Below are 16,756 nucleotides of genomic sequence, written 5' to 3' on the forward strand. Positions count from 1 at the left end.
GTCTCAATTTTAAGTTTCAATAAAATTTTTATTTTTTCAGAATTTAATTTTAAGGAAAGTGTTCATGTGCTCAGCTGATAGCTTGTGACATATTATCATTATTAACATTTATTAAAAACACATGCTTCGAATAATTTTAAAAGTATTGAGAATCACAGATTTAGAACTTAGGAAGGACAATCCCTTCATTTAACTCTTGTATTTTCTCAGATTTTTAAAATTAAAAAAAAAATTCCTATCCATATTTACCTCAGCATAAGCCTCCATATCCTCTAGAAACTGACCAAGCAAAGTGGTAGAAAACGCAAGATCAGCTACCCAAAACGGCTCCAGACTCTGTAACCATCCTAGGGAAGTTATAAGATAAAAATTTAAAAGATGAGAAGAACCAATGAAACTATCACTGGTTTTGCCCAAGTTTCCTAATCTTTAAATGAACCACTGTTCAAAATTATTTAACTACATATTATATCAAAGAGATAAAACATTAAGAGATTCTAAATACTGCTAAAGTATACATAAAATCAAACTTCTAAAATCTAACATGCAAAGTTTTTCTAAATACAGAATCAATTCAAAATGTATAAATACATTGCATATTAAGATTTTAGTTCTAGTTCTAGTTCTGCCATTAATCTGACAACTGAACATAGGAAAATGTCTTAAATTGAAAACTAAATTGACTACCTATGAATTGAGACCTAATTCAGCTATTTATTTACTTCACAGGTTTCATTTAAGAAATGTAATCGATTTGAAAGATTCCTGGTTTTTTTTTTTTAGCATCTGCCTATTCTTACAACTGTCCTAATTTCTTGATGGAAGTGTTCTCAGTAACCAATCAACTAAAGACAACTGACTGGCTTCTTCCTCCAATTCTGAAATTTACTAATCCACCATTTCTTATCTACTTCAAAGGACCATCAATATTCATGTTAAGAGAGATAATGAGATAATTATAAGGGGGGGGCAGCCTATAAGAACTGATGCTACTTTACTTCTAAAAAGTTAGTGATCCCCTACATGTTTTCATTATTTTTTACAAAGTAAATCAAACACTATTATTTATATTCAAGAAAATCAAGTACTTCATAGATCATGTATTCTCCTTAAGCCATAATATTTAATATTTATAAGACTAAAAAAAATTCTAAAATTTATAACCAAAATACTCACCAGACACTTGCTGGGTCAGAGAAGGTTTCTGAGTATGATCTATATGCCATCCAACTAATATATCAACCGTATCCTTGAAGGAGGGGAAAAGGGTTTTAATAAATTTAACTGTTAATATGCATTTACTATTTTTCTCATTTTCAATATATATCTATTCCACCCACTCTTTCATGGCATTATAAAAAACTAGAAAGAAACAAAAGGGAAATTTATATCTGACAGGCCATCAGTGAAGATGATTTGGAGTAATAGAACGGCAAGGCAAACTTGACATGCATTTCCTATAAATATGGAACTCTCTAATGTAAAAATCTTCTCCTGCACTGCCTAGCTACAACAAAAAGTTAAATGATTTTGCCATCATTACACAACTAGTATATGTCAGAGGCAGTATTTTATTTATTTCAGGTCTTCCTAAATTCTAAGCCCAGATCTATATCCTCTAAGTTATACTGCCTATCAATGAGGTGACATCTATTAAATTAAACATCAAGTTATTAATTCATGCCAGCAACAAAAGGAGATACACAAAGATAAACAGAAGTATGATGAAAGACCAATCCACACACAACCCAGCTTTCATGGACCACTGATCACCCTTTGAGAAGAGAGGAACCCACAAACTCACCCTAAAATTTGTGCTGAAAATATGAGGGTAGCATCGAGCCACCAAAAGTATGCACTTCACACATTTGCAGAGTAATTCTGGTGTGTCCACATTTTCTAGAATTGACTGTAGGCTGGTCATTACAAGCTTAAAAATAAAAATAACAAAGCATAAAATCCCAATAAAACAAAGAAAAAGATAAGAAATGGTATTTAACTAATTAAGTAACAAAGTCAGTCTCTATACACAGGACCAGATTCTCTGAAGAGTCTCTTAAAAGATTTGTATTCTGAAAATATCAGTAATATCCTAATATAGTACCTGAATACTGAGGTATAAGAAATTAAACTAAAGAAAAGTCCATATTTGACAATACACTGTATATAATACAAATTTTTATTTAATGACATTTTATACAATGACTACCTACCAGCCAAAAGAACCTAAGGAGTTTCTTTTATGTATAAAAGCACATCATAGTTGAATTTCTTTTCACATCATATTTTGCTTTAAAGTGATTCAGAGTATTAAAGAATTTCCAGAAGGTTTAAAAATTGTCCTTAAACATCACTTCACTTCAGAAGGATTTAGCAATAGTTCATAATTCTTTTTCCATGACACTCAGGAACAAGCTCATTTAAAAGTAAAACAATGCTATTATATATTGTTCAAACTGCTTCATGTTACATAACTGTTATAGGTATTTATTCCCCCCATCTTAAAAAGGCTATACTATCTAGTTAAATGATATAATATTTAGCTTTCAGATCCTAACCCAAGTTAAATAAACAAAAGTTAAATAGAAGTCAAAAGGTAGTGTGCTAAAAGTAATTTTTTTCAAAAAAAAAAAAAAAGATGAAATTGCAACCTAACTCAGAGTAGGAGAGAAGAGTGGAGAGTGATAAATGCAAAGGACAAACTCCTTCAAGTTCTACAACAAATCTAGGGAAAAGCTGGAGGAGGAGGAGGAGGAAGAGAAGAACTGGAAAAGAGAGTACATTATAGGCAGATCTGTGGATAAGATTTGTGACTCTCAAGTTAGAATTTGAAAGAAAAAAAAGAAACCTAGACTACGGTAGGGAGGTTAATTCCAGAAACAGGAGACGGCATGAAAAAAGGCATGACTTTAAAAGTAGCTGTAAAGTAGTAGTTGGCTTAATAAGACCCAAAAGGAATTAAGGGTAGACAAGAATAGAAAATTAGGAAAAGAATTAGGAAAGAATTATATTATGGGATTTGAATACCATAATTAAAGTTTCACAGAATCTCAGATTGGTTAAACCATTTAACCAAACTATAACCTGGACAAATAGCAACTCTGGATCAATCTGACAAGAAATTCATCTGATCTTTGTCTGAGGGATAATAGAGTTAAAGGGAAGTCACTAATGCCCTAAGCAGGCCATTCCAAAAACAAACAGCTGACAGGAAATTCTTTTACTACATTAAGCCAAAATTTACTTCTTAGTAACCTCCAACCATTATTCTGTCCTCTAGGGCAATGTAAAACCAGTTTATTCCTTCCTCCTCTTGAGATTTTCTTAAGTACTTAAGGCATTTCTGATGTCCCCTATAAGTCTTCTCTCCACTTGGTTAGATAATGGTATACTCTCAAGAAGCCTTGCTACTCTGACTTCTTGCCCTGAAGAGTCAACAACAGGGAGTTAATGTTATAAGTACAGGACACAGAATGGTAGCAAGATACCAGGTAGAAGACTTTTATGTCCAGGTATGAGTTATAGGCTAATTAAGAATTACGGTGGAAGAGAAATTTTCATTCTGAAATTAGTAGGTTTGGTAACTGATTGGCTATAAAAGATAAGAGAAAGAGATTGCAAATGCCTAATACAAGATGTGAAAGATTAAAAATCTTTGAAAATATTTATCTGCTTACTCATTACATATAATATGAAAATGTTATCAATATTCTTAAAATTGTCATCATTAGTTTTAAAGAAAGGCTGGGAATGAGTTGTGTTTGATGGCATGAGTCTAAAAAACAAAACAGGAAGAAAAAGGTAAAAAGGAGCACATATATTATAAAATGGGATATGAAAGGGAGAACTAGTACTGAAGAAGCAGGTGGGGGTGGAGGATCAGTACCATTGCAACCCTAGTCTCACCTGGATTGAAGAGAAAACATCTGAAAGAGTGTAGAAGATTTCTGAACATGCAGAAAAGTGAGAAAACTGGGGAACAGTTTTATAGGTTTATGTGGATTAGGACTGGAAGGGTGGAGGGAGAGAATATGGCAATAAGGAGTGGGAGAGTGAAGAGAAGATGATGAGGGATGGGGATAAAAAGAAAGGCTGAAAAAGAAAACAGTAAAAATAAGGAAGGAAATTCAAAAACTAATTATAACATCAAATGTGAATGAGATGTTTATATCAGATGGCAAAGAACTGAAAATTGCCATCAATAAGGGTATGGCTGAATAAGTTATGGTGAGGCCTATGTTATAAGAAATAATGAGGTCAATAATTTTAGAAAGGCAGGAAAGGGTATTTGAAATAAATGGTAAAGAGCAAAGTGAGCAGAACCACAACTTATTAAAACAACTGAGCAAATAAGTCATTCTATGATAAATACACAAAATAAAAATAAGGGACATATGAAGATAGATGTTATTTGCATCCAGGGAAACTGATAAATACACACACACACACACACACACACACACACACACAAACACACACACAGTGCATAAGGTTACATAATATACCTCTTTTGTGTATAATGGTAGCCATCTCTAGGGTTAGGAAGAAAGAAGGAAAAAAAATTTATATAACTATTGTATATTTAGAAGGAAAAAAGTTATACATGATAGACTTGCAGGTTCTCATCTTTTTATTTTGTACTATTGTTTGTTTTATTCTATAAATTAAAAATTAAAAGAAAAAAATATTTATTGTCACGTATTGCCAAGACTCAATTGATAAATTAAGTTAAGCAAATTTTAAGACTAGAAACAATTTTCTATACAATTCTAAGTAGCCTACATAAAATACTATCAACTGATGGCTACAATAATTACTTTTTTGACTTTAAAAAGATATTTCTATCTTAGTCTATGTACTCCCTCAGTAAATCTCCTATCAAGTTAAATAGAAAAATTGCTTGGTTTAATGTTGGCAATACTAATGGTTATTTTGAGTGATTTTTTTCACATTGATGTTGAACATAAATAAGTGCTCATTAACTTGAATTTAAGTTGTATAATAAAAGTACACACACACACACACACGTCTATTTCTTATAGCCTGAAAGACATAAAACAATAAATGATTACAGCACTGGACTAGTTCATCAGTCATAAACCTTGGGATTAAATTAGATTGAACTAGTATTCAAGGAAAAAAAATACAAGACCCAACTATACTGGCTAACTTCATTAATTGTACTTTTACTACAGAGGTCCAGCTTCACATCTTTCCAATGAAGTCATAAAAAACACCAAAGAAACCAAAAAGTCTAAGTGCACAAATGGAGATATTTAGCCTGGAGACCACTGAAGGGTAAGGGGTTAGGTGGAGAACTAATGGAATCTAAGGGTAACAGAAAGAAATTGCAGAAAGAATATATGTTGGCTCAATTTAAGGGATTTTTGCTGTCATTGCTGTTCATTTGTTTCAGTAGTGTCCAACTCTCTGTAACCCCATTTGGGGTTTTCTTGGCAAAAATGCTGGAATACTTTGTCATTTCCTTCTCCAGTTCATTTTACAGATGAGGAAACCGAGGTAAGCAGAGTTAAGTGACTTGTCCAAGATCACACAGCTAGTGTGTGAAATCAGATTTAAACACAGGCACTACTTAACTGCCCTTAAATTTAAAAGGAAAATTTCTTTTAATTTATTTTTATTCTCATTTTGTACAAATGTTTTTTTACATTAATAAAATATTCTTGTTTACAAGTAAACAAAATACCCCTCTTCCCCCATGAATATAGATAGACTTGCTTGGGCGAAAAAGTAAAGGGTCGTTGACTGGCTCAGCAGACAGATACCTGGTCCTGGGGCCAAGAAGCCCTGAGCCCCCATACCACCCCTTAGGCCCAGAATCCACCTGGCCCTATGGTTCTGGGCAGGACTTCCAATCCCAGCCCCTTGCAAGAAGTAAGAAAGAAAATGTGTTATATCTGACCACTCTCCCCCCATGGTAAAAGGAAAATTTCTAAAAATTAGTTAAGACTTTCCAAAAGTGAAATGGATTGCCTTGGAAAGTATGTCTTCAAACAAGAGGTTAAGTGACTACTATTTGGAGATGGTTTATCCAAAAAAATCCCTCTTCAGGTACAAGTTAGATTGGATAACCACAGGTTTTGGACTCCATGATTCTGAGAATTATTATTATTATCAAGGGATAATTAAGAGACAGTGGAGGACAGCTAGGTGGCATAGTGGATAAAGCACCGGCCCTGGAGTCAGGAGTGCCTGGGTTCAAATCTGGTCTCAGACACTTAATAATTACCTAGCTGTGTGGCCTTGGGCAAGCCACTTAACCCTGTTTGCTTTACAAAAAAAAAAACCTAAAAAAAAAAAAGAGACAATGGAAAGATCCTGTGGAAAATACTAGTTAACCATCTGTCAGGAATCTCTTCACTCACAGGTTGCAACAGGATGGTCTGAGGTTCATTCTAACTCTTGAGATTCTAAGATTTTACCTTAAAAAATACTATCACAATACATTATTGAATAAAAATGCCAGGTGAGGTGTGGGAAGAAAATGAGGAAATAAAACAGAAGCAACAAATGTAGATTATGTTTTTAAAAGTTTGGTGATAAAGAAATTGATAGGAGGATATTTTGAAAGGGCAAAATCTGAACATTAAAGGAGAAAGCAAGGAAAAGAATGAAGATGTATGAAATATGGAATGGATTTAAGTTCCTCAAAAATGTGATATCTGGGAAGAATTAGGAAGGAATGCGATAGAAAGTGTAGGTAGAAAGAAGCTATTGTTGACACAGAGAAAAGTGATCGTTCTCCATATTAAAGAGAAGGGAACGGAGAGAGTTTGAGTGGAAATCACTAACAACTGAGAGAAAAGCTGAGAAAGTTAGAATCCAACTCTTTTAAAAAATTTGGAAAGACCCTCAGAGATCACCTTGTCCAATCTTTGCCTGAACTAGAATCCCATTTACAATCTTAAAATTAAGTCTTTCAATCTTTTCTTCAAGACATAAAATAACGGAGAGGTGACTACCTCCCAAGATACCATATTCCAATATGAATAGCACTAGTAGATCATTTTTCTTTTGGGTCAGATGACCTCAAAATCTTTTCAAGAAGTTAGGGGCTAAGGGAAATAAGCAGCTTTTAGTCACTGTGGAAAATGAGATACACACATAAGAAACTAATATTAGAATTACCATATAGTAATGATAGCCCTAAGTTGAATTGTTTGCTCAGGAAAGAGTAGAAGATGAAAGGTAGGAGCTACCCCAAGCTTAGGTTAGGAGCTAGCAAAACATGAAGAGTGAATAACCAAGAAAACAGTAAGCACTTTAAGGGTAGATACGAGACCACAAACTGAATAGAAAAGGAAATGATATCAAAACAGGGTCCTAAGCATTGGCATTGAAGTCAAATTCAAATTCAAAGTCAAAACAAAAAAGAGAAAGAGAAAAGTACTATGCAAAAGCTGTCTTCAGTACCAAGTATAATGGCTAATATATTTAAGAAACACATTTAGTGATCACTTAATAAGTATTTATTTTACCTAATATACCTAATATGTAATGCACTGGTATAGAAAGATAACTGAAAATTTTATTTTTTAGTCTTACCTGCATTACAGATGAGAAAGCCTTCTTTTCTCCTACAGTCTCTAGTGCTTTGTAGGTGGCACATAAGTAAAGAAGTTTAACTTCATCTTTTGCAGATGAGCTAAATTTGCTAAAAATCCATTTGAAGATTTTCTCAGCCTCATAGCTTAGGGAAGCACAAAGAAGGCCAAGAGAGTAAGCTCCCTCCTGTCTCAATTCTTGAAGCAATTTGCTACTGTAATGATACCAAAAGAAAAAAGTTAGCTTCGCTTTTGAAAGATGACATTTTACAAACTAGTCTTTTAAGTAAGAAAATGTTAAAAGTAATGAAAGGGTTAATTTTAAAAGACAGTCTTACTATACTTCCTCTTCAACAGGAAAAATAGAGAATAACTTTTCTCTAGTTTTGTGAAACTGACAAGAAATAGTATTTAATGCTAGCCTAAGACTTCATGCTTCAAAACCCATCTTTAAATAGAAATGAGCTATGTCATAGAAACCAGGAAAAACTCAAATATATATATTTATATTGCATTTAGAGATGTATAATGTATGGTAGAACACTCTAAACAACAAAAATAACATAAAATACTAAATAACAAGTCAAACAGAGTGGTTAAATAATTAAACTTTAATTGAAGTGTAAGAGAACTGATTTAAAGAACCTGCTATTAATGAGGTACCAAGAATATAAAAACCACTGAACTACAAGTCAGGAGACCAAAATTTTAGTCCCACCTCTACCACTAACTTGATGCATCACTTCACCATTCTGGGTCTCAGTTTCTTCATCTGTTAAAGGAAGTAGCTGGATTAGATTACCTCTAAAGGTCCCTTGGAGTTCTAACATTCTAATGTATTATGATCTATGAGCTAGAGTATAAAGCAAAAAATCCTTTAAAGGTCACTCTATAAAGCAAGACAAGCTAAGGGCAAAGGTGAAGTTAGCAGTTTACCACTGTGACTAGTAAGACATTTTTTGTCAAAAAATTTGTTTGAATTTCTGTAGCTACAAGTGCACCAATGGATAAACAGGGAACCATTTTGTTGAACACCCTCACCACTTTAAAAGAAACAAGATAAAAAAATCTAGTTTAAGGAAGGAGGTTTAATTTAAAAGCAACTAGCAATACTAACATTCTGAGTAAATTTTCTGACATTTATTATCTGAATATATACCAAAAGAGGATATTGAAAGCTTCACTCAATCTAGGTAAAGTTATAAACTAAGAAGCACCTAGTCCTTGCGCTGCCTCAATTCTGCAATGAAAATAACATATGTCAGCGTTTGTTCTAAACAATCTATTTTAAGCTAGCACTTATTTATATGTAAGAGTATTAGCTATACCAAGGAAACAATGTAAAGACTAACAGACTGCCTTCTATGGGGGGGTGGGGGGGAGGGAAGCAAGATTAGAGGGAAAACTAAAACTCAAAATAAAAAAAATCTTTCTTGAATGACAAAAAAAAAGAATAAAAAGAGTACTAGCATCGTCTAGATTACAACTAACTTCCAATGTATTCCACCTTACCTCTCATTAAGCACATCATGTATAGCCGCCAAGATATTATCAAGCTGCTTAACTAGTACCTGAAAGTTAAGAATATAGAAAAAAATAAACACTTCCTCTACTTTTTTTCATTTCTATTACTTTTGAAAGTGTTTGTGGAAATTTGCCCCCAAAATACATTTTATTATTTTCCAAGAAAATACATACAATTAAAATAGTTCACCTCAGTAGACTCACTGGCCCTATCACAGTCACTACATATACATATACATATACATATACATATACATATACATATACATATACATATACATATACATATACATATACATACATATTTGTATTCCTACCCTGCACTAGCATTGCATAATTAATGTGTTACATCAAACAGATCAAATGAATCAGAAAGTAGCACTATTTCCCAAGAGAAAATTCCTTCCTCTGTCGTTTCCCCAACCATTCCCACTTGAAAAAAACTTTAAATTATAAAAATTAAAATCTTATTTCCATATCTTGCTTAAATAGAAAGAACAAACTGACCAGCTTATTTTCTGGTTGCTGAATGAATTCTTTCAATTGCTTTACAGTAGCCAGTCTTCGGTCTCTGTCATCTTCCCGGGTAATCCTCCGAAGAAGATTTGACAGTCGAGACTCATCAGAGTAAGACAACGATCGCTCTATAGACATAAAATTGTATTTTCCATAAGAATATGTAGCAGTATCAACTTTAGCCCAACATGTTATTTAAAATTTCAAAGAAGAGCAATAGTGAGCACAAAATTCCTTTGAGAAAGGATTTGTTACTTTCTATCAGTTTATTCCTAAACACTATCCAATCTTTCAGCAAACAGATGGAGGAAAAGTTTAACTCAAGAATTAAGGACAATAAACAAACTTCAATATCCCAGTGGCTAAGAGGATGTTTCTTTTATATGTTTCTCAATCTCTCATCTCAGTATAATTATTGTTCGCTACTGGGAGTGCTGTTTTCACCAATAATTGTTGTTTCTTAGCCAAATAATTCCAGAATGCCAATTTTTCTACCTGTTTTTAGAAATCTCTAAAAATGAAAGAAAAATGAAGAAAATCTCCAACCAGGCTCCTTCATTACATAAAGAGAATAAGTATCTGGCACATATGCTGATAACAAAACAATGTGTAACTTTAAAAAACACATATACTCATATTTTACACCTGAGACCCACTTCATTCAGTTCCACTAGCACAATAAAGAATTCAATATATAAATTTACCTACAATCTAGATAACAGATGCTCTTTAGTAACATCAAGGAAGTTAGAATTCATTTTTTTATAGAACCTATTTAGAAACTGATAGAGATGATTTAAATCCTTGATGCACCTAGAGATCTGAGAACTTTATTTTAAAAAACTTATCTTATACCACTACTGGGTCTATACCCTGAAGAGATGATGAAAAAAGGGTAAAAACATCACTTATGCAAAAATATTCATAGCAACCCTGTTTGTGGTAGAAAAGAATCAGAAATCAAGTAAATGTTCTTCAATTGGGGAATGGCTTAACAAACTGTGGTATATGTATGTCATGGAACGCTACTGTTCTATTAGAAACCAGGAGGGTTGGGAATTCAGGACAGCCTGGAGGGATTTGCATGAACTGATGATGAGTGAGATGAGCAGAACCAGAAAAACACTATACACCCTAACAGTAACATGGGGATGATGATCAACCTTGATGGACTGCAACAATCAGGGACAATTTGGTGCTATCTGCAATGGAGAATACCATCGGTATCCAGAGAAAGAATTGTCAAGTTTGAACAAATACCAAGGAGTATTACCTTTAATTTGGGGGGGGGGGGGGGGACTGATATCTTATTATATAATCTTACTATCTCTTATATTTTATTTTTCTTCCTTAAGGATATGATTTCCTCTCTCATCACATTCAATTTGGATCACTGTATACCATGGAAACAATGTAAAGACTGGTAAATTGCCTTCTGTGGGGGTGGGGGGAGGGAAGCAAGATTGGGGGAAAATTGTAAAACTCAAAATAAATAAAATCTTCAAGATGAAAAAGAAAAAAAGAAAGAAAATTAAAAAACCTTATTCCTAGTTAAAAAAAAGTAATCTTAAAATTCCACTTTGGATCTGAAATTCTATAATTCTATGTCCACTGCTAAAAACAAAACAAAATACCTTGTGACTTCAAAACAAAAAGGAAATAAAATTAACATAATTATTACACTAGACCAGGGATTCTCAGAGTGCAGAAGTAGTAATTCAATAAATTGTGAAATGGAACTAAACTAGCATTTTTAAGTTGTAGAGGTAGTACCGTCTCAATTCTCTGCAGAATTCCCAATGGCAAATATTGTGTTATGATCAAAAAAACTTTAAATCCTAGATCAACATGTCATTCCAACAAAATGGAAAAGAAACATTTATATGAACAAAAAAGTTAGCATATTCCAGAAGAATATACTAAATGTAGTAAAAAAAAATCTGGACTTTATATATTCTGGGTCTATGGAGATTAAAAAATCTCTAAGTCTAAATCAACTTGCTATAAGATTAAGATAAACAGAGGATAGTAAGCAATAGTTTCAAGCCTAGTAAGAGCCTCATCTAGATAGAAAATAAAACTGAATTTCTAAATTTTAATTACATAACTAATGCACATTACTCCTCTAAAATTTTTCTCCATTCCAGCCAACCTCTACTGTACTATCAGCATATTTTTCATTTTATAACTGAAGTGGAATAGCAGATGCCATGCAAATGATTAAGCCAGGAAGAACTGGATTCAAATTCGACCTCTCATGCTTGTGAGACTATAAGCAAGTCACAACTTCTCTGAATCTTAGTTTTTTGTCCACTATTATACAAAATGGTAATAGCTATTGTACCTACCTAGTAGGCTTGTCAAAAAGATCTGACAAGAAAACAGATAAAATACTTTACTTTTAGAGTAATACATAAATAAGAGCGCTACTGCTGCTGGTAATTAAAATTCCCAACTCGAAGACGTTAGTCATACTACCTTGAATGACCTTATTTCTCTCCACCTATACAAATCCAACTTTCCTTCAAAGTCCAACTCAAATTTTGCCTTCCTTCATGACTCCTATACTATTCCAGTTCTAAGTAATTTCTTCATCTCTTGACAGAAGAATTCACTAATTTCACAAATGACTTTTGACCTTTATTAATAGGAGGATTTCTTTTTAATCAAAAAATACCATGTCATCACTTTACAGGTAGATTAAGAAAATATCTGACAAAAATCATAAACTTCAGTAAAACTTACTTAAAATGAAATTTGTTTTTTATTAGTCAAAAATAACATCTACATAACACATAGTAACAGACACACAACATAATTTATTCAGTCCTTGGAAAACTCCTATCATACTGAGTCATTTAAGAAAATGGCTGATTCCATCAGTGCATCAGGGACAATTTTGGGCTGTCTACGATGGAGAACACCATCTGTGTATCCAGAGAAAGAATTGTAGAGTTTGAACAAAGAGCAAAGACTATTATCTTCAATTTGGGGGGGGGGGGGGACCTGTTATTTTACTATGTAATTTTTCTATCTCTTATACTTAATTTTTCTTCCTTAAGGATATGATTTCTCTCTCATCACATTCAACTTAGATCAATGTATAACATGGAAACAATGTAAAGACTAACAGATTACCTTCTGTGGGGGGTGGGGGGAAGGAAGCAAGAATGGGGTAAAATTGTAAAACTCAAAATAAATAAAATATTTCTTAAAAAAATGAACATAGTATCCATTAAAAAAATGGCTGCTTCAGATTTCAGAGATCAGAAATTTTATCAAATCAATGAAAGCTTGACTTATTTTAATATTTGAAGTTCAATGCAATAAATTTACATTCATGAACAACAAAATAAGAAAATAATCTAGTACTTTATAACTATATCAAATAATCATATATAAGTTGTAATGATTGTATGGCCCATAAACAGCTAGGTGCTTTTAAAATGAGTTTTTAAGAAATGATACATCAACATTCCATTCTATTAAATTAAATAGTGATAGAATTGGCAATGAATGCTTTGTTCATTGGATTTATATTCTCCCTTCCAGTAACTCTAGATCCCCTCCCAGAGATTCAGAGCAAGAAGTACTGGTCCACACCAGTGCTATCAAATTAAACAGAAACTGCCCATTAAACGTTATCTTTAGATCCCTGCAGCTGCATACTGACTTAAAAAAGTATGTTAACATCATCTACATTCTACTGAATTTTTGTTTCAATAAATGTTACCCAATTATATCTTAGTTCAGCTACATTTTGTTTTCCATTTCATCAATTATGTATTACTTCAAAACTTATACAAGTTTTAATTTTTTTCTTTATACATCTGTTAAACCATATATTCATAAATATATAAAAACTTCTTGAGGACAGTTTTCCTTCATGAAGTTATCGGGGTTTTTTCAACAAAACTGGGTTTATTTTATAATATCCAAAAGATTATTTTAAAAACAGATTCACATTTCTTAAAAAATTTTTTTGAAATAATTTTAGAGGTACTTACTCTCTCAAATAATATTCAAGAACTATTCTAAAGGCAGAAAATTTTCTTTGGTAGTTACATACTAATATATAGAAGAAAAAATTTTATGTTTTTTTCTCTTTGGCTAAATGATTTATCAGAAACTAAGAAGAAAAGGAAAATAATTCTGCATGCCATTCTAAGTGTTCAGGACTCTTACCCTGTGATTTCCTCATGTCTTTTGTGGCTAAAGCACGATTTCCATGCTGAATACTGGTGAAATCAGGATTGGTCACATTGTTAACTCTCAGCTCTTGCCCCAACGACTTCCGACCATAAGTATTTTCCCCAGATCCTCCATTGACACTGTAGCCACCTATAAACAATGATTCTGAGTTTATTTTATCAAGTAATTCAACATGAACTCAAGATAATCCTTTTTAACCATAATTAAGAAATGTATATACCTTTTTCGTCATTCTGTATGTCAGTATGGACTCTGATATCATCGTGCCTTTGACGAGACACCACAGCTGAATTTGAAGGTTGTAGTCCATACGAGGCAGAACTGCCCCGATCTCTGGATGAAGAGTATTTTAAATTATCTGGGTCGGCTGATGCACTATCAGTTCTGTTAAGAAAAAACAAACATACACAACACACATGTAAACAATTAAATCTTGTAATGTAATAACCAGCCAAACTTAATAATTAAATAGGTTTAAGGTTAAGATCTCCAAGTTCAGATTTGATACCTCTAAATGCTGTTTTATTAGTAGAAGGCACTCAAAGTTTAGCTCTTAATCAAAATGTCACTCATTTGAGCTATCAGAGATTATTGTACTGTCTACTTTAAAAAAACACTGGAAATCTGAATGATTCCCAAAAGTCTTTTCACCTGTCTTCTGCTAGAAGGAATGAGTTATTATTTTTCCCAGAAAATATTGGGAAAAACAAACAAAAAACAAAGAAATTTTTTTAAATCTTCCAAGGTATAAACTTAGAAACACTAGCAACAAAGAAGCCAGAAGAGGAAGGTGAAATTAAAATAAATTTCTAAAGAACTATATAATACCTTCAGGGAAAGGTATTTCCAAGTTACTGGACTCATTTGACACATCAATTACATAAGAGTTAAACTGAAAGGTCATATAATATTAAAAAAAGGAGAATGTGCAGAACATTAGTCCTTGGGAAAAGGAGTTCACAAAGCAAAAGTGTAAAATTCTATAGTGTGTGTGTGTGTGTGTGTGTGTGTGTGTGTGTATGTATATATAATATATATATATATAAATATACTCAAGGATTCATTACAAAAGTCTTCAAACAAAAATATATCAATAGACAATGAAAAAATTTTTAAAAGGTTTTAGTGAAGAAAAAACTAAATTATAATTGCTTCCTTTGAGTCAAGTCAATTTTTTAAATATTCTTAACCTTATTAAAAACCTTTTTAGAAGTGAATTTGACATAGACCCTAGTATACAACTGTAATTAAAACAGCTTAAATAGAAGTCAATTAATGGGAGAAAAATAATTTAAGAACATAAAGCAGGATATGTATACATATATATACATACACAAATATAACATAAACACCAAGAACCTCAAAAGTTTTTTTCTGAAGATATAAATCGGAAAATCTGATTTTATTTATACTAGCTACTATTAAAATACCTTTTTTTTCCAAATCATTTTGACTATGTTTGTTATTTAGAGGGAAGAAAATCCTACTTCTACCTATTTCTCAGCCTTGAGGTGAGGATGAGGGGATCTATAGATACTTTTGCATGTTATTCATTTTAACTTCCTTTCAAGAAGGGGGGAAAATATTAAACCTGAAAACTGGACAAATTCTATCACTATATTTCACTTTGTTCCTAAAAGGCTATAACTTTACTCACATGATTAATACATGAAATGTTAACCATATTATATAGGCAATCTGCCAACAGGTTCAATCAAACCTTAAACTGGCTGAATGTAATTAGGACTAAAAACTCTCACATCTATCAAGTCCAATAATCTAAAACTCATTAACCCTATTCTATACCAAGATATAAACAAAATTGTACACTAGACACACTTTTTTTCTCCCTCCTTCAGATATTAGAATTGTCAATAAGCTTCAAATATAAATCATAATACCTCCAAATTGTCGCAGAAAAATAAGGGTTAAGAAACTGCTTTTACCTAACTTGTAACAATTGACACTGTGAGGTTACTTGCTAAATATGTCATAATCCAATGGTAATTTAAATACTTCTGTTATGTCATTACAACACTTCTCTTATGTCACTAAATAGAACATGAGGGCATTGAAAAACTTACCATTAAAAACTTACAGTATGACTGAAAATAACACATTTTATTTGAAATAGTACTCACTATAATAAACTGTTCTACCAACATTCTTTCTGAATAATTATAAAATTATAAAATTATATAACTCAGCTAATAAAATACTTGTTGAATAAGTGCCCTCAAGGCAACTTCTTTTCCTGGTGTTTATAATTACTTTTGTAAGTATATATTTTTATTTACAAGAAGGAATAGTGGAAAGAGCACCAGGCTAGGAGTATTGACACTATGTTCTAGTTCAGTCTTGGCATGACTAGTAACCACAAATGAACTTGGGCAAGTTAGCCACCTTTGGCCTTTTTCAGTATATTCATCTATGAATTCAGTAGTTTGGAGCAAATAGCTTTTAAAATCCTTCCTAAGGGACAGCTAGGTAACTCAGTGGGTAGAGCACTGGCCCTGGAGTCAGGAGGATCTGAGTTCAAATCTGCCCTCAGACACTTAATAATTCCCTAGATGTGTGACCTTGGGGAAGTCACTTAACCCCATCATCTGAATGAATGAATGAATGAATGAATGAATGAATATTAAATTTAAAAAATCCTTTCTGGGGCGACTAGGTGGCTCAGTGGACAGAGCACCAGCCCTGGAGTCAGGAGTACCTGAGTTCAAATCCAGCCTCAGACACCTAGCTGTGTGGCCTCCAGCAAGCCACTTAACCCCATTTGTCTTGCAAAAAAACCTAAAAAAAAAATCCTTGGGGTGGCTAGGTGGCTTAGTGGATAAAGCATAGGCCTCGGAGTCTGGAGTACCTGGGTTCAAATCCAGTCTCAGACACTTAATAATTACCTAGCTGTGTGGCCTTGGGCAAGCCACTTAACCCCA

The 16,756-nt window shown here is 32.8% G+C and overlaps 1 protein-coding gene across 3 annotated transcripts in view; it reads right to left on the minus strand.

The window, feature by feature from the left end:
• SMG1 (SMG1 nonsense mediated mRNA decay associated PI3K related kinase) overlaps nt 1-16,756 on the minus strand; it is a 121,759-nt gene that overhangs the window by 74,491 nt on the left and 30,512 nt on the right. For 2 of the 3 annotated variants that reach the window (XM_074200741.1, XM_074200743.1), the window contains 8 exons: nt 14,038-14,201; nt 13,791-13,961; nt 9,597-9,733; nt 9,078-9,136; nt 7,567-7,780; nt 1,805-1,930; nt 1,177-1,249; nt 250-347 (listed from right to left, as the gene is read on the minus strand). In XM_074200741.1, the coding sequence (XP_074056842.1) occupies nt 250-347; nt 1,177-1,249; nt 1,805-1,930; nt 7,567-7,780; nt 9,078-9,136; nt 9,597-9,733; nt 13,791-13,961; nt 14,038-14,201 (1,042 nt within the window). The remainder of the gene's footprint in view (nt 1-249; nt 348-1,176; nt 1,250-1,804; nt 1,931-7,566; nt 7,781-9,077; nt 9,137-9,596; nt 9,734-13,790; nt 13,962-14,037; nt 14,202-16,756) is intronic. The other variant, XM_074200742.1, reaches the window with a different exon arrangement.

The sequence above is a fragment of the Macrotis lagotis genome, chromosome X (genome assembly GCF_037893015.1).
Source record: "Macrotis lagotis isolate mMagLag1 chromosome X, bilby.v1.9.chrom.fasta, whole genome shotgun sequence".
Classification (NCBI taxonomy): Eukaryota; Metazoa; Chordata; class Mammalia; order Peramelemorphia; family Peramelidae; genus Macrotis; species Macrotis lagotis.